General features: G+C 43.2%; 1 protein-coding gene across 2 annotated transcripts in view; it reads left to right on the top strand.

The window, feature by feature from the left end:
- The first annotated feature begins 12,013 nt into the window (after positions 1-12,013).
- LOC119360289 (BURP domain-containing protein 9-like) overlaps positions 12,014-14,429 on the top strand; it is a 4,142-nt gene continuing 1,726 nt past the window's right edge. Inside the window, exons 1-3 of one of the 2 annotated variants that reach the window (XM_037625995.1) lie at positions 12,014-12,144; positions 12,903-13,056; positions 13,986-14,411. In XM_037625995.1, coding sequence (XP_037481892.1) covers positions 12,106-12,144; positions 12,903-13,056; positions 13,986-14,411 — 619 coding nt within the window. In that variant the 5' untranslated portion in view covers positions 12,014-12,105. The remainder of the gene's footprint in view (positions 12,145-12,902; positions 13,057-13,985; positions 14,412-14,429) is intronic. The other variant, XM_037625999.1, reaches the window with a different exon arrangement.

The following is a 14,429-nucleotide window of genomic DNA, read 5'->3' on the forward strand; positions in this document are numbered from 1 at the left end:
AATACATCATTCTCTTCTAAAATCCAAATAAATTTTGAAAGCATGAACATTATTTCAAAATGCACCTAGAAAAAATTTGGTCCATTTGAACAATGTCAAAAAAAGGTACTCTGAGATGGACCCCTCTGCCCAACCTGAACGCCCTACCTGAACTTTTTTTACATTTAAATTCGTGAACATTTTCTTAAATCTGCAAACTTTGTTTTCAAATTCATGAAATTTTTCCCATATCTAGAAACTCTTTTTAACCTTTACAAACCTTTTATAAAAGTTCGTAATAATTTTCAAATTCATAAATATTTTTTTAAAATTGATGAACTTTTATTTGGCCAGCCCAACAGGCAACCGACGGAAGCGATGCCGTCGGCCGGTTGGGCAAGGCCTGAGCGTATTTTTTTCTGTTATGTTTTTTCGTTTTTTCTTTTTTTCCGTAATTTCATTTCCCCCTTTTTGAACTTTACTATTCATTTTAGAAAGAGTTGTAAATTTTGAAATATTTTTGGAATAGCAAAAAAAAATACTTTCAAAAAATTATGAATTATAAAAATGTTTGAGAATTTCAAAAAATGTTCCCGTTTTTGAATTTTTTTCTTGTTTGTAAAACTAAGAAATGTTCGTATTTGAAAAATGTTGATAAATTTATAAAAAAACGTATGTGGTTTGCAATTTGTGTACAACATCAATATTTGAGAATTTATTAACAATTTCGGAAAAGGTGTTCATGTTTATAAAATTTTCATATACAATTTGAAATTCCAAATTGTTGACAAATTTGAAGAAATAATTCGGATGTGGTAAAAAGTTCATGTTGATTGATAATGACAAAAATTGCAAATAACAAAAGCCTTGCCCTACCGGCCTATCCAAACCACCACCTTTGAACATGATGTGGTTCTTGACATGCATGAAATGACAACAAATTTTTCCAGCATGTGGGCATGCTCATGGCAGGCCTCCATGCAAAATTGTAAGGATTTCGGACACCTAGCGCACGTCGCGTCAGTGGAAAAACACTAGAAAATGCAAAAAATGTCAAAACTCAATGAAATTTATCATGGATGCTTGGCATGGTGATGCTAGTGTGTGGAAATAATTTGAGTGCATTGTATTGATGTGAAAAAAGTGCATTCAGACTTGCCCTACCGGCCTACACGAACCACTACCTTCGAACACTTCTATTTATATGAGTAATATCTTTTATGGTCATGCACCCTTGATGAGTGGTCTATTTTTGTTGAATCTCGATTGTAGTGATACACATATTCATAATATTGAAACCAAAAGATGCAAAATTAATAATGATAGTGCAACTTATTTGTGGCACTGCCGTTTAGGTCATATTGGTGTAAAGCGCATGAAGAAACTCCATGCTGATGGGCTTTTAGAATCACTTGATGCTTGCGAACCATGCCTCATGGGCAAGATTACTAAGACTCCTTTCTCCGTAACAATGGAGAGAGGAACTGTCTTATTGGAAATAATACAAAATGATGTATGCGGTCCGATGAGTGTTGAGGCTCGCGGCAGGTATCGTATTTTCTAACCTTCACAGATGATTTAAGCATATATGGTTATATCTACTTAATGAAACATAAGTCTGAAACATTTGAAAAGTTCAAAGAATTTTAGAGTCAAGTAGAAAATCATCGTAACAAGAAAATAAAGTTTCTATGATCTGATCGTGGAGGTGAATATTTGAGTTATGAGTTTGGTCTTCATTTGAAACAATGTGGAATAGTTTCGCAACTCACACCACTTGGAACACCACAGCATAATGGTGTGTCCGAACGTCGTAACCTTACTTTATTAGATATGGTGCGATCTATGGATTATAATTTAGATACGGCTGGATTCACATTAAATAGGGCACCATCTAAATCCGTTGAGACGACACCATATGAACTGTGGTTTGGCAAGAAACCAAAGCTGTCGTTTCTTAAAGTTTGGGGCTGCGATGCTTATGTGAAAAAGCTTCAACATGATAAGCTCGAACCCAAATCGGAGAAATGTGTCTTCATAGGATTCCCAAATGAAACTGTTGGGTACACCTTCTATCACAGATCCGAAGGCAAGATATTCATTGCTAAGAATGGATCTTTTCTAGAGAAGGAGCTTCTCTCGAAAGAAGTAAGTGGGAGTAAAGTAGAACTTGATGAGGTAATTGTACCTTCTCCCGAATTGGAAAGTAGTTCATCACAGAAATCAGTTCCAGTGATTCTTACACCAATTAGTGAGGAAGTTCATGATGATGATCATGAAACTTCGGATCAAGTTACTACCGAACCTCGTAGGTCAACCAGAGTACGTTCCGCACCAGAGTGGTACGGTAATCCTGTTCTGGAAGTCATGTTACTAGACCATGACGAACCTATGAACTATGACGAAGCGATGATGAGCCCAGATTCCGCGAAATGGCTTGAGGCCATGAAATCTAAGATGGGGGATGCATGTATAAGAACAAAGTATGGACTTTGGTTGACTTGCTCGATGATCGGCAAGCCATACAAAATAAATGCATCTTCAAGAAGAAGAATGACGTTGACAGTAATGTTACTGTCTATAATGCTTGACTTGTTGCGAAAGGTTTTTGAAAAGTTCAAGGAGTTGACTACGATGAGACCTTCTCACCCGTAGCGATGCTTAAGTCTGTCCGAATCATGTTAGCAATTGCTGCATTTTGTGATTATTAAATTTGGCAAATGGATGTCAAAACCGCATTCCTTAATGGATTTCTTAAAGAAGAGTTGTATATGATGCAACCAGAAGGTTTTGTCGATCCTAAAGGTGCTAACAAAGTGTGCAAGCTCCAGCGATTCATTTATGGACTGGTGCAAGCCTCTCGGAGTTGGAATATATGCTTTGATAGTGTGATCAAAGCATATGGTTTTATACAGACTTTTGCAGAAGCCTGTATTTACAAGAAAGTGAGTGGGTGCTTTGTAGCATTTCTAATATTATATGTGGATGACATATTGTTGATTGGAAATAATACAAAATTTCTGGATAGCATAAAAGGATACTTGAATAAGAATTTTTCAATGAAAGACCTCGGTGAAGCTGCTTATATATTAGGCATCAAGATCTATAGAGATAGATCGAGACGTTTAATTGGACTTTCACAAAGCACATACCTTGATAAAGTTTTGAAGAAGTTCAAAATGGATCAGTCAAAGAAAGGGTTCTTGCATGTGCTACAAGGTGTGAAGTGAGTCAGACTCAATGCCCGACTACTTCAGATGATAGAGAGAAAATGAAAGTCATTCCCTATGCCTCAGCCATAGGTTCTATCATGTATGCAATGCTGTGTACCAGACCTGATGTGTGCCTTGCTATAAGTTTAGCAGGGAGGTACTAAAGTATTCCAGGAGTGGTCACTGATCAGCGGTCAAGAACATCCTGAAATACTTGAAAAGGACTAAGGATATGTTTCTCGTTTATGGAGGTGACAAAGAGCTTGTCATAAATGGTTACGTCGATGCAAGCTTTGACATTGATCCGGATGACTCTAAGTCACAAACCGGATACGTATTTATATTGAATGGTGGAGTTGTAAGTTGGTGCAGTTACAAGCAGAGCGTCGTGGCGGGATCTATGTGTGAAGCGGAATACATAGCTTCTTCGGAAGCAACAAATGAAGGAGTCTGGATGAAGGAGTTCATATCCGATCTAGGTGTAATACCTAGTGCATCAGGTCCAATGAGAATCTTGTGTGACAATACTGGAGCAATAGCCTTGGCGAAGGAATCTAGATTTCACAAGAGAACCAAACACATCAAGAGATGCTTCAATTTCATCTGCGATCAAGTCAAGGAGGGAGACATAGAGATTTACAAAATACATACAGATCTGAATGTTGCAGACCCGTTGACTAAGCCTCTTCCACGAGCAAAACATGATCAACACCAAGACTCCATGGGTGTTAGAATCATTACTATGTAATCTAGATTATTGAATCTATTGCAAGTGGGAGACAGAAGGAAATATGCCCTAGAGGCAATAATAAAGTTGTTACTTATATTTCCTTATATCATGATAAATGTTTATTATTCATGCTAGAATTGTATTAACCAAAACTTAGTACATGTGTGAATACATAGACAAAACAGAGTGTCCCTAGTATGCCTCTACTTGACTAGCTCGTTAATCAAAGATGGTTAAGTTTCCTGACCATAGACATGTGTTGTCATTTGATGAACGGGATCACATCATTAGAGAATGATGTGATGGACAAGACCCATCTGTTAGCTTAGCATTATGATCATTTAGTTTTATTGTTATTGCTTTCTTCATAACTTATACATATTCCTCTGACTATGAGATTATGCAACTCCCGAATACCGGAGGAACACTTTGTTTGCTATCAAACGTCACAAGTAACTGGGTGATTATAAAGATGCTTTACACGTGTCTCCGAAGGTGTTTGTTGAGTTGGCATAGATCAAGATTGGGATTTGTCACTCTATGTATCTGAGAGGTATCTCTGGGCCCTCTCGGTAATGCACATCACTATAAGCCTTGCAAGCAATGTGACTAATGAGTTAGTTGCGGGATGATGCATTACGGAACGAGTAAAGAGACTTTCCGGTAACGAGATTGAACTAGGTATGATGATACCGACGATCGAATCTCGGGCAAGTAACATACCGATGACAAAGGGAATAACGTATCTTGTTATGCGGTTTGACCGACAAAGATCTTCATAGAATATGTAGGAGCGAATATGAGCATCCAGGTTCTGCTATTGGTTATTGACAGGAGATGTGTCTCGGTCATGTCTACATAGTTCTCGAATCCGTAGGGTCCGCATGCTTAACGTTCGAAGTTTGTTCGGAGTCCCGGATGAGATCACGAACATGAAGAGGAGTCTCGAAATGGTCGAGAGGTAAAGATTGATATATTGGAAGGTTATATACGGACACCGGAATGGTTCCGATAAGGTTTGGGGATTTTTCGGAGTACCGGGAGGCTACCGAAGCCCCCCTGGAAAGTTAATGGGCCTATTGGACCATAGTGGCGCCCCCCCTGCCCAATCCGAATTGCTCAAGGGGAGGGGTCGCGGCCCCCCTCTTTCCTTCTCCCTCCTTTCCCCTTTCCCCCTCTCCATTGGAAGGAAAGGGGGGCGAATCCTACTAGGAACGGAGTCCTAGTAGGACTCCCCCCTCTTGGCGCGTGGTCTGGCCTCCTCCTCCCCCCTCCTTTATATACGTGTGTAGGGGGCACCCCAAAGGCAAAACAGTTGTTTCTTAGCCGTGTGTGGTGCCCCCCTCCACAGTTTACTCCTTCGGTCATATCGTCGTAGTGCTTAGGCAAAGCCCTGTGCGGATCACATCACCATCACCACACCGTCGTCTTGTCGGAACTCTCCCTCGACCCTCTACTGGATCAAGAGCTCGACGGACGTCATCGAGCTGAACGTGTGCTGAACAAGGAGGTGCCGTACGTTCGGTACTTGGATCGGTTGGATCGTGAAGACGTTCGACTACATCAACTGCGTTAAACTCACGCTTCCGCTTTTCGGTCTACAAGGGCACGTGGACACACTCTCCCCGTCTCGTTGCTTTGCATCTCCTAGATAGATCTTGCGTGATCGTAGGAATTTTTTTGAAATTGCATGCTACGTTCCCCAACAAATGATGCATATAAAACATTCAATATGGACAATATAATAGTATGGAACAACAAAAAATTATAGATACATTGAACACGTGTCAATCCTCCTTTTCTAAAACAAATTAACGATGCTATTATAGCCGAGTACAGCTTACAACAGTGGAAGTGAAAACAAAATGATAGTAAACAGTTCTGAGGTAAACATTGGTCGTGACTGTAGAAAAATCTGAAGGGAAACATTTACCCCCGGCACGTTGGCCAAACTTACCGCCCGACGCGCGTGGGCCACTGGATCCAACCGAATCGTGCATCACGCCAATGCTGCTGCAGGCCACCCACGGCCGCACACATCCTGCCATAGGCCGTCCCATGGTTGCGCACCGTCACCGCCTTGCAGGTTTCACAATCCCACGCCTTCGCCGCCGGCGGCCACCCTCATAGCCGCACGCCGTCCCACACCTCCTGTGCTCCATTCCGCTACCGCCCTTTTCCCAGAGTGCCGGTTTGCAACGTATTTTGCTGCAACCGGCCTTGAATTTTGATGGCACCGGCTACGTGGTGAGCTACAACCGATGCGGCGACCTCGGCCATGGGCGACGACCTCCACCGGGGGGACCAACAAAGAAATGCTTCAAGGGGACAAACCCATGATGTTGCAACCCACATTCTGGGAAGCTACAACTATATGCGGCAAAAAGCTTCAGCCGGTGTCGCAAAAAGCTTCAACCTTCATCACAAAAAGCTTAAACCGGCATCACAAAAATCTTCAACCGACCACGGAAAAAGCTTCAACCGTACGGTAGTTGGATTTTGCTTCTACCTGTGAATTTTTTGCTACATCCGTCAAGGCGGAGCTGCGACCTCGCGACGGCGGCGACTATGATTTGCTGCAGCCGCTGTCATTTTTTACTACGACCGGTGATGTTTTTGGTACGTCCAATCAACGGCATTGACTGACTGGCTGGCCGTCGTCGACGCATTTCCATGCAGCGAGTATCAATGGCAAGGGGTGGCGGCCGAGCTAGAACCGGAGTTACACCCATCGCTGCTGAGAGCTGCAACCGTAAGTGCAGCTGTTGCAGTGGTCGAGGCGGCGACGAGGACGGCCGGCGAAGGTGGGGAGAGGTGATGAGGACAGCCACCGAAGGGGACAGGCCGACGAGGAGGGCCACCGGAGGGTAGAGGAAGCGCGACGCCAAGCACCCGAGCGGGGGGAAGAAGATGCTGGGGTAGGCGTTTTTTTTTTGACCGGATCCGATGACTACGTGGCTCGCATCCAACGGCTGGGGCGCATCTGGCCAAAACTTTGGGCTGGAGCGTCAGCGCCTATCGGTGCCCAAATCTGAAATGGTATCTTCGCATCTGAGGCGTCACTCAATTCGGATCAGCGTCAATCTCCACCCCCGGTTCACTGGAGGCGCTTGACAGTGTTGAATCGGCTTGAGTCAGTTAAGGTCCTGACAATGTACCACTTACAAATCTAAATGATCAGACAGTGATATGATGAAGATTGCTTTATACACGGGAAACGCTCCCACAGTACTAGAAAGAACATGCCATGAAGTCCCACAGTGGGTGCACCAAATTCAGTTGATACATACTCAATAAATAGTGAAGGGTTTATATAGTAAATATTTTGCAATAAATAAATAATTGTGCATGTTAAAATTAAATTCACGAGACAATTACCCATAAAACTTAATACCTTTTTCCGGCATAAAGTGGAATGACAAAAGATAATATCCGTGGATGGTCCCGCATCATCCTCCCTGTATTTTGAAAAACAAATTGTCTTAGCTTTGTAGTAGGCATAATGAATGCTAATATTCATGATTGTTTCCACGTCATAGATGCTCTTAGAGGCTTATTAGTATAACTAAAGCAAATGTTTAGTACATCCTAGCCCTGTGTTTCTCGTCGACCAAAACAAAGGGCTAGGATGTACTAGTGTACTAAACATCCACATCAACTGGGTTTATATAAAATACGGGGTTTAGATGTAAACTGTGATATCTAATATACATTTTATATTAAACCCCCAGGAGACTAGGGCAGCATAAAAATCTCAATACTCGGTAGTGGCTCAAGATCGATTCCTTTTTAGCTTGACTCGAGATCAACTTGCAAAGAAATGAGCCGAGTATGAGTGCTTTATATAGCTCGGTTGAAAACCAAGCTGATCTTGAGCCAACACTAGCTTGCTCGATTTAACTCGATAACTCAAAAAAATATGTAAATATGTAGAGTAATTGTGTTATATATATTTAAAAGTAGGATAATTTATTACACTATATGTGTTGGATGAGATTTAATTAATAAATTTTGGAAGATTAATTTATTCCTTTCTTGTGCACGGCATTTCTCTTCCTTAATTCTTTTCATATGCAAGCAATATCAGCTTTTTATTATTATTATTTTGCTTAGCTCGAAACTAGCTCTGGGTAGACTCGAGAACATTACAAGCCGAGTACAAACCAAATTTTTTTACTGTTTTGCTTAGCTCGAAACTAGCTCTAGATCGACTCGATTGACTCAATGTAAGCTCGTTCGAATTTTAGGATGAGCTGAGCCTAGTTTAACTCGCTCAAACTCAATTCGTTTGCAGCCATATATGGGGATGGCCAGTTTGAGTTTCCTTCGGTTTTTCTTTCTTTCTTTATTTTATTTTTTCATTTAAGTTTCTTTTATTCTTTTATTCTTTTCTTTTTTACTTTTTGCTTTTTGCTTTTTCTTTTTTACCTTTACTTTTTTACTTTTTCCTTTTTATTTTTCTTATGTTTTCTTTTCTAATAGTAAAACAATAGTGTTATGTTCAGGTCATTGGTTGACAAATATCGAGGTCTTTTCTTATTAGCCGATTGCATATTAGGATAAAGTTCAGGTCAAGAACGGGTAGCTAGGCAGGCACCCTACCACACACCATGACGTGCCATGCATATTTTTCTTCGAAATGGCAGCTATCTTGCATTCACTAAGATAAAAAGAGTTGCTCCGTTAATTAGGAAAAATCAAGAAAAAATCAAATTGTCTAGTTTATTATGAAAAACCAGGCGAAAACCAGCACAACCGCTGAGTGGCACACACAAGATACCCTACACACACCACTCAAATGAGGGCCTCGTTGAGACAGCACGTAGGCGTCATCATCATCACTCCTCCGCTAGAGGCGTCATCGCCATCCCTAAACCCTGCACAAATGACACACTACAGAGGCCGCGTGAAGATGAATGACGAACTGCACCGAAACTCAGCCATCTGCGACCAAACAGCTCAGATCCTACTTTGACGGAGAACTATGAAGGACAAAACCAGGCACGGCTGGCGCCACGGAAGATCGCCGAAAAGACCACCTGCAGCTAGTCATCGTATACCACAGAGGCCCTACCGCTGCAGCTTCGACTTCACAGCAACAGACAAACCGAGGCAATCCCGCGGACACGCAGGGGAAGAGCCGACTACCTCAACCATTGCCATGTTGCCGACAACGCTCCCACCACCATCGTTGGCACAGAAATCTAGACGCCACAACCGCCGCCATCCAGCAGTCCCGCTCGCCGATGCCGAGCTCCGAGATTTAGCCCCCAAGAGGGGAAACGACACTAACGCGCCGCCATCATCCGATCAAACAAGTTCAAGGGTTTCCCCTGGAGATGCCGTGATGGCCAGATCCATGTAGGAGGGGTGTGGAAGCAAAGAAACGATGCCTCCAAGAAGGTTAATGATGGCCGTAGCTGCCGTCATTGCTGGTCACAACATAAGTCCGAGACAGTGTTTTCACCCAAGCTCCCTCACCACCTCGGCTGCACATCATCCCTCACCGGCGCCGGTAAGCCACAAACACCGCCATACCATTGGAGCCGCCCACCAACGAAGAAGCATCGAGATCCGCTGCAGCCAACCACACCACACGGAGACCACCAATGGCCAACTTCCATCACAAGGTGCAAAATACATGCACAATTGTCCGGACATAGAGCCACTGGAAGCAGCGCGAGCCACTGTGCCCTGCCGAGCACCATGCCGACAGGGGACAAAAGAGTGTTGCCAGAGGCCAAGAACCACCATGGTTCCGAGCCGTGGCCAAGCCCCAGGTGCACCGACGGCCCCACGCGTGCCACCACGCCCTCCGGAGACCAGATCTGCCACATCCACAGCCGGAGGAGCCACTCTGTGCCAACCTGGGCCTCGGCTCGACGCCAGAACCATGGCGCCCGAGCCCCTTGTGCAGCCACGCGCCTAGCATGACAAAACTATATTGTCTCCACCCCGGTCTACCGCGCTGCCCAAGCAGTAGCCACTGACCACGCCGCTGCGCAGCCTCACGATGGCAGAACCATGTCGCTCGACACCTCATGTCGCACCTCCAAGCGCATACGAACCGCGACCCGGCCATGCCCGTACCTTGTGCCGCACCTCCCCTCTGGCCGCACCTCCCCGCCAGAGCACCACCAGGCCACGCCTACACCTGCCATGCCTCTGCCGTGCAGGACCAGATCGGTCGAAGCATGGGCCACCGCCCCACAGTGCCAGGGCCACCGCTGTAGGCTGGCCCGCATGCACACCAACAGATCTGGGGGCGATGGCCTCGGATCTGCCGCCACCGCCGAAGGAGAGGAGCTCCAGCCCGCCGGTGTCGAGCTTGCGACGACCACGCGCAGGCGCCGCATGAGGCAGCGAAGGGCCACTCGCTCCCTGGAGAAGAAGCCCTGCCGCCACCGCTGCCACACGGGCTTTGCCCGGCGGCGCATCCCGGCGGCAGCGAGGGGGGAGACGATGGAGGAAGTGCTGTCAGCGGTGGCTTGGGTCGCCGCTCGTGTCGCTCGTGCGGAGCGGCGTGGGGGCCCTCACTTTGGTACTCACGCGGCATGCATATTATTGTACATAAACCAGGTATATATGATTGAGCTTTGTGTACGTGGAATATGCATTATTGATTCCGTCCTCATAGCTGGACGCCATGTAGATAGCAACATGCTCCACTAGCAGTTTTTGGTATACGTTCTATCTTTGTATAATTGGATAGTGGCAAGTTGTTCAACGCAGGTTTATCAGCATATTTAATAGATTAATCAAATCAACATGCCAAGATGTTGACGTAAAATGAATAAACCTATCTAATTACCTAGTAGATTAATCAGCAATGTATTATTGAATAATATGAAAAAGAAAGTATTATTTTAAGTAGAAATAAGCAAATGCTAAGATAAGATATGACCGGCACGATCAGCCAATACAACTTGTAGCGAAGTATTACCATTTTCCAGCTAGCGGTTAGATACTCCCATGTCTTGCATTATTTTGTTCACAATTTTCTATTTGGACTAACGGTATAATTATTAATTGACAAGTTGCAAACTGAAGTTGATTTGATCTGGAGTACATGAAATGAAGACTTTGCATAGTTGGCAAGTGCACGTCTCCTCTCTCACAAGTGGCACCATAAAAAAACGTGAGATGGTGATGTTTTGTCCTTGTATTCATTGTGAGACATATCCGATCCGATATTCTAATACCTGCCACTCCACAAAATGTAGCCAATTTCTGAGTAAGACATGTAAGATAGAGTCCAGATACCATGTAGCTTGCCTTACAACATGACCCGCGCGGAAACGAACGATTATGCACCATGTGCGTAATACACCTTTTCTTTCAGGCTATGTATTTTTTATTATGACATTGTGCAGTACACACAAGTCACTTTTATTTGTATATACTAATAGTTGTGCATACAGGTATTGTTGAATATTAACCATTGGTCCACATAAAAAATCATAAACTTTCTAAAGGGGTCTACCGAGGAGACGTCGTTGTGGCTCAAGGGAGTAGATGCTCCTCTTATGAAAAACATATTTTAAACTGGTTAATTTTCTTTAACAATATACATGTTTATGTCTTATACATGTCCTGAAACATTTTTTGTTAAAAAAACATATGTAGTGGCATAGGAAGAAAAAACTAAAGATAAAATATATCTCGTGGAAAGTCATTTTGTGGCACAAAAATTATCATTTCACACAGGTCGTAAAAAATATCTCTATATGCGCAAATAGAATATAAGATATACATCCGAGATTTTTTTAATATTTAAAAATAGGTTTTCCATAATGGAAGACCTATTTTGGCGTACCCAAGCACACTTTGCTTGTTAGTGTTATCTTTTCCAACATGTAAAATACAGCATGGTGTCACAACGTCTCTCTAGGTAAAATGATGGATCCAATTTCAGAGATGGATCCAAATAAAACGAGCTGTCTTTGTCTCCGTCCTCGTCAAATCGGTAAGCAAGTTTGGCACTCCAATGCATGGATAGGATGGCAGGCCACACATGGAGCCCGCTCCGTTTTAGTTGCCATCAACATCAGAGCTGGATGTGGCCTCAAGCTAGCTATAGCTAGTAGCAGTATGAGCCTATAAATATGACATGCATTGGTTGATCATCATCCATCATCAAGCAACAACACAGTGCAGTAGACACAAGGGATCGACGGTAGCAGTATGAGTGTCATGTTGTCTCTCCTCTCCTGGTTCCTCCTGGTGAGTACTCCAATCGCAGTTGATCATGCATATATGGAAGTCTTCAATTTTTCGCACACTAGCTAGTTAATAAACATACCCTCATATGTGTCTACTATCCATTCTTTAGAAAGCTTAATTTTCACACACAACATGATGTTAGAAGTACTGGGTGTAGTTCACAAGTTATCTACTGTGGACTGTCCAGTTTCTAGTCAACTTATTAAGATAGGGTTCAAGTGAGGATCCGGCAATTGGTAAATACTGGTGTATATACATGTCACTATGCATTGAGTTTCATGATATTTACTAGAAATCTTGTGATATTGTAAGGCCAATTAGTTTCTGTACGTCTTTGATAGGCATGTGTGTGGCTTCTTTTTTCTCATTTCAATAGGCATTTTCAAAAGTAATCTTCTTTTTATGCATGCATGCACTATATATGGACTCAATAACATGCAGGACTAGTTAGCCTTTACTCAATATATAATGTCCAGCAGTGGCACTCTGTAATCTTCTTGTGAATAGTAGCACAGCTCCGATGATTAGGAAGATCTGTCCGATGGATTCAGTCTGTTACCATATTACTGATTATGAAAATAGATCCGATATGGTTTCAGTTTGTTCCTATATGGGTAGATATTATAATCTCAAAATCACGTGAGATATAAGATATGAACATCTCGCAGTCGCAGACTAGGACGCATCCAGTATTGTTTATTTATCTTTGTCACCCACATCGTTTGATGCTAATTAATGGTGGATATATACACATACAGGCCATGGCTGCTGGAGGAGGCTTGCACGCAAATTCAGCCGCCGCCGAAGTGACGATAGCCTCAAACTCGGCAGCGGTTACCGCGTACTGGCACACAATGCTTCCCAACACTCTCATGCCATCAGCCATCCTCGAGCTCCTAGCCCCACCTGCGGGTCCGTGCCCCCCCCCCCTCTCCCTACCTAGTACCTACCGAGCATGTACTAATCGTGTCTCCGTCAAATCTCTTCACTTATAATTTAATCCCAGACTAAATAACTTTTTAACTCAGTCAACTCCTATAGTAAATTAGCAAATAAAACAATATGCTTAACTACCACACATGGTGATGAATTTTATTAGCATATCCTACGACATCGTAAATACGATTATAAAGATCAAACATGTACAACCTACTTGAGGTAATATATGCTCAGTTGTTATTGTTGAAGAAAACACAAAAATTCACTGATGGGACAAGTTAAAACACCCATGGGTTACCCGCAAAAAAAAAAGCATGGGTTACATCTTACATGATTATTTCTGTTCACTGAAACATTTGATCAGGACACCTATTTATGAAGTCTACCATGTCATAAATATAACTATTATGGGCCGTTCGGACAATGTACCATGTGTGGTACCTATCAGTTCCACATTACATGGATATAAAGGTTAACTACTACCAGATACTATCTCCTGGAGGCGAGTATCTAATGTGAGCATAGAAACTAAAAGCATCTATATTTCACTCGCACCAAACTTTTTAATGTACAACTCTAGCAATCCGCACCCGATATTTGCTTCCCATCAGACCAACGTTTAGCCATAGGATTTGAAGCATCTTGACCGTTTTTAACCAGTTCCACGCGGTTGTATGCAGGGATCTATTGCATGCTTCCTTTGTATAAAAAACTGCGCCCCTAACCGCTCCTGTAACTCACGTCTGACGTTAATGTCTCCTGCCCTTTTTCCCATAGTTGCTTCTTCCCCAGAAAATTGAGTTCCATGGAAGGTTTATGTGAAACAGTTGTTTACGTAAGAAGCATGCAATTATTTGGTCTGTAGCTCTGTAATTTTGCATGATGCAATGATTTATTTTTAGCTGGCCAGAAGTGCAATGGTAATTGGGGCTCATCCACAGGAAACGACGTCCAGAATAGCAAATGTGTATGGGGACCGTCCACAACAAATGACGTCGAGAAGATCAACAATGGTAATTGGGGCCCATCCACCAAAGCTGAAGACAAGAAGAGTAATGGTGTATGGGACCCGTCCACAACAAACGACGTCATGAAGAACAATGGTAATTGGGGCCCGTCCACAACAAACGACGTCGAGAAGAACAATGGTAATTGGGGCCCATCCATCAAAGCTGAAGACGAGAAGAGTAATGGTGTATGGGACCCATCCACAACAAACGACATCATGAAGAACAATGGTAATTGGGGGCCATCCATAACAAACGACATCGAGAAGAACAATGGTAATTGGGGCTCATCCACAAGAAACGACATCCAGAAGAGCAAAGGTGTATGGAGCCCGTCCA

The sequence above is a fragment of the Triticum dicoccoides genome, chromosome 1A (genome assembly GCF_002162155.2).
Source record: "Triticum dicoccoides isolate Atlit2015 ecotype Zavitan chromosome 1A, WEW_v2.0, whole genome shotgun sequence".
Lineage (NCBI taxonomy): Eukaryota > Viridiplantae > Streptophyta > Magnoliopsida > Poales > Poaceae > Triticum > Triticum dicoccoides.